The sequence below is a fragment of the Nematolebias whitei genome, chromosome 14 (genome assembly GCF_014905685.2).
Source record: "Nematolebias whitei isolate Nwh7 chromosome 14, NemWhi1, whole genome shotgun sequence".
Lineage (NCBI taxonomy): Eukaryota > Metazoa > Chordata > Actinopteri > Cyprinodontiformes > Rivulidae > Nematolebias > Nematolebias whitei.
In genome coordinates this window covers 41058915-41062509 of record NC_056511.1, presented here as the reverse complement: position 1 = coordinate 41062509, position 3595 = coordinate 41058915, and the positions used below count along the sequence as shown (strand labels likewise).

Genomic DNA, 3595 nt, shown 5'->3' with positions numbered 1-3595 from the left:
GCTGCTGTGGCGGCAGAGGTGTAAATGTGTGTGACGTGTTTTCAGCAGCTGTGGCAGGGCTGACGTGGGTCCCGAGTGATCGAATCACAATGAACAGAGCTAAAAACAGAAAGTTATCATTCACAGGATGAACTGAGCTCAGTTTTAGATATTCTGAACAAAATCTGAGGCGGTGTCCGAAACTTTACGTTATTTTGTAACGTAAATGTGGCCTGGAGACCTGAAATCTGTAAGAGTTGAGTTGGATATAAAATGGATATAAAAATGTCCTGAATGTTTCGCTTTTTTTCCCCCCCATCACTTGTACTTGCTATGATCAAATACTTCAGCTTTCCAGCAATGTGTTGCATGTGACCTACTTCTACACAAGACGTGTGTAAACAGTGAAAATTTGTAGAAACCGTCAGACCGAGTTCTACGAGAGATAAACACAGCAGAGCGTCTTTATCAGTGGTTACACCGCCACTGTAATATCGAGTCACTACCGATCTTACGGACAGGCTTCTGTAAAATAAATAAATGTGACTAATGCAAATCAGAAGCGTGTTCATGTCTGAACAACGACTGAGCTGATTGTGATTTTCCAGCAGCAGGGAACAGCTGAAGTCCTGAGTGTTGCTCAGCTGACAGCTGCTGCCGTTTACGCGTATCCAGTGGGTGACGGATCAGAAGCGGTCGTGCACGTGGGGGACAATTTCATCATCAGGTGTGAACACACGTATTGATCCACTTGCGATCAGATGGATCTCTGAATGTTTGATGATACAGCAGAGCAGCAGTCTGCTTCAAAAACAGCTTGATTAACAAACTCATCCATCTTTGTTCCTGAGGCGGCAGGATGGTGAGCACTTCCTCACACTGGACAGATAATCATTTACTGAGCTTCTTTTAGATTTCAATAAAAACAAGGATCTGACTTATGTATGCACATATGTGACTAACACCACCTCCACAACTCCCAACAATCACAGCAAACGGTCTCCGAAAAACAAATCATCAAAAACATTTGTGGTGTAGGAAGGAACAGCTCAAGCACCAGGACCTGAAGCACTTGCAGTAATAACTGTGACAAGCTAAGAACGTTACGTCTCCCTTTGAAGCCCGAGAAGGAACAAACACAGCTTGGAGAAGTGGAGGAGAAGACTGAGGTCAGAATCACAGAAGTAAGAATAAATGAGGAGGAAGGTTGAGAGGGAGCAAAAGAAATGAGGCTTAATGCATTAAAAATAAAAGGACATGCTTACTCACCCCTTACGCATCAGCTCAAACACTGTCAGGAAAAATGGAAGCGAAAAGCAAAAAAAAAAAAAAAGACTATTTTATTCATTAGTTCATTGTGACCACTGCTGCCTGTGAGGTTACACATAAACCTCATATTAGTCATCATCTAAAGTACAAGATGACCTCATAAAACAGAAATACTGTGAAAACGAGAGTCCCGATTAATGCGCGAGGCCTGAGGTGGCGCGAAGGAAAGCAGCGGACTTCTGAATAACTTTTGTTACATAAACAGATGTTAGGTGCCACCGGCTGAGAGAAAGACAAAAAGGATGTGAGCAAAGAAAACATGCGTACCCATGTACAGGTTGTCCTCTGACGGATCGTCAAGCACCTGTAACATGAAAATAACAAAAAACAGATCCGTCATTAGAGTTACTAAATTATTTAGTACCAAGTTGCACATTTAATTTTTTATTTGATAACAAAATTAACGTTGTTGTTATAGTTCTACTCTGCATAAACTCACATATTCACGAGCTCAAGACAAAAACTGAAAAAAGAAATCATGATATGGAGAAAATGCATTATTGATCTCCTTGATTTGGTCGTTACCACACATAAAAAAGCCTTCAAAATAAAATTATGACACAGTAAATACAGGTCACGTAACCCTTTGCCAGCTCCCAAAGTCACCAGTCGGTTTGGCACAAAGCAGAAGTAGGGTTAAATATAACTGGGCAAAGAAAGAACCCAACAGCATAACCAGTTTGTTAACTTGACAATCAAACCGATCACTTCTTCTTCTTTTGGCTTTTCCCTCTTCGGGGTCGCCACAGTGAGTCATCCTCCTCCATTTCACTCCGTCCTCTGCATCCTCTGTCCTCACTCCAACTACCTCCACGTCCTCTCTAACTGCATCCATATATCTCCTCTTTGTCTTTTTCCTGGCAGCTGCATTCCAACATCCTTCTACCAGTATACCCACTGTCCCTCCTCTGGACATGTCCAAACCACTGTCCCTCCTCTGGACATGTCCAAACCATCTCAGTCTGGCCTCTCTAACTTTATCTCCCAGTTGTTCAACCTGTGCTGTATCTCTGATGATCTCATTTCTGATCTTCTCCATCCTTGTCTCTCCTAAGGAGAACCTCAACATCTTCATTTCTGCCACTTCCAGTTCTGTCTCCTGTCTTTTTGTCCATGTCTCTGTCTCCAGACCATACGTCATAGCTGGTCTCACCACTGTCTTGTAAACTTTTCCTTTGACCTTTGCTGACACCTTTTTGTCACAAATCACTCTTGAAACTTTTCTCCATCCACTCCACCCTGTCTGGACTCTCTTCTTCATCTTTTTACCACACCCCTCATTTTCCTGGGCAGTGGACCCCAAGTACTTGAAGTCCTGCACCTTTGTGACCTCTGCTCCTTGTAGCTTCACTGTTCCACCTCCTCCCTCTCATTCACACACATACTCTGTCTTCCTACGGCTGACTTTCATTCCTCTTCTTTCAAGTGCATACCTCCACCTCTCCAAATTCTCTTCCACCTCAATCAAACCAACACATTCAAAAATAGAAGTATAGAAAAAGTGACATATTGGACCTGAGAGTACCTACTGGTTAGGGGTTGAACGACTACATAATTTTTAAACTCGACATTAACATAATAAAACTCGAGTAGAACTCGAGTACTTGATGACATCATAGGATCTAAAGATACAAAAATAAATAAATAAATAAAACTGCAAAAAAGGTCATTATTTAAATAAAAAGACCAACAAAACATTGGGAGTATATTATGCTCCTACCATTTATCATACTGCAAATAGGTCACAGGAAAAAACTAAACTATTAGTTATTATTATTATTAAACTGCAAAAGTGAAGAAACGTGCAGCACGTCAGAAACAAAACTAAAAACAGTGTGTGTGTGTGTGGGGGGTCGACCACCCCGCACCACCGCCAGCTGTGGTGCGCATTAAGTTTAGTTTTAGAGATTAATATGTTTATCGTAATTTATACGGACCGGGGGTCGGGCCCACACAGTCGGTGGGCGCGGACTAAAGTTTTCAGTGCTGTGCTGCACAAAGGGATAAACCCACTAGCGACAGCCTTAAAGGGCGAAGCCTATATGAAATAGAACTATTAGCGGTCTTCCATTAAGTTACAATAAGTAATCATGGCAGTGAAGTTTTGTAACAAAACCTTTCCTTCGTGAAATGCAGCCAATAATGAATGTTGTTTTAATTGTGACTCATTAAAATGTCTGCTGTAAAAATGATGACGTCTTTAACAGGGAGAATGAGCTGCAGGTCTGGCTGGAGGCCAGTTTATAGCTTAAGAGGCTCTCCACTCCAGCCACTCTTAAACAAGAAC

General features: G+C 41.9%; 1 protein-coding gene across 1 annotated transcript in view; it reads left to right on the top strand.

Moving 5' to 3' along the window:
• Nucleotides 1–3398: 3398 nt before the first annotated feature.
• Nucleotides 3399–3595, top strand: part of LOC119420321 (sarcoplasmic/endoplasmic reticulum calcium ATPase 1-like) — an 8322-nt gene continuing 8125 nt past the window's right edge. Inside the window, exon 1 of the mRNA XM_037687709.1 lies at nt 3399–3414. Coding sequence (XP_037543637.1) covers nt 3399–3414 — 16 coding nt within the window. The remainder of the gene's footprint in view (nt 3415–3595) is intronic.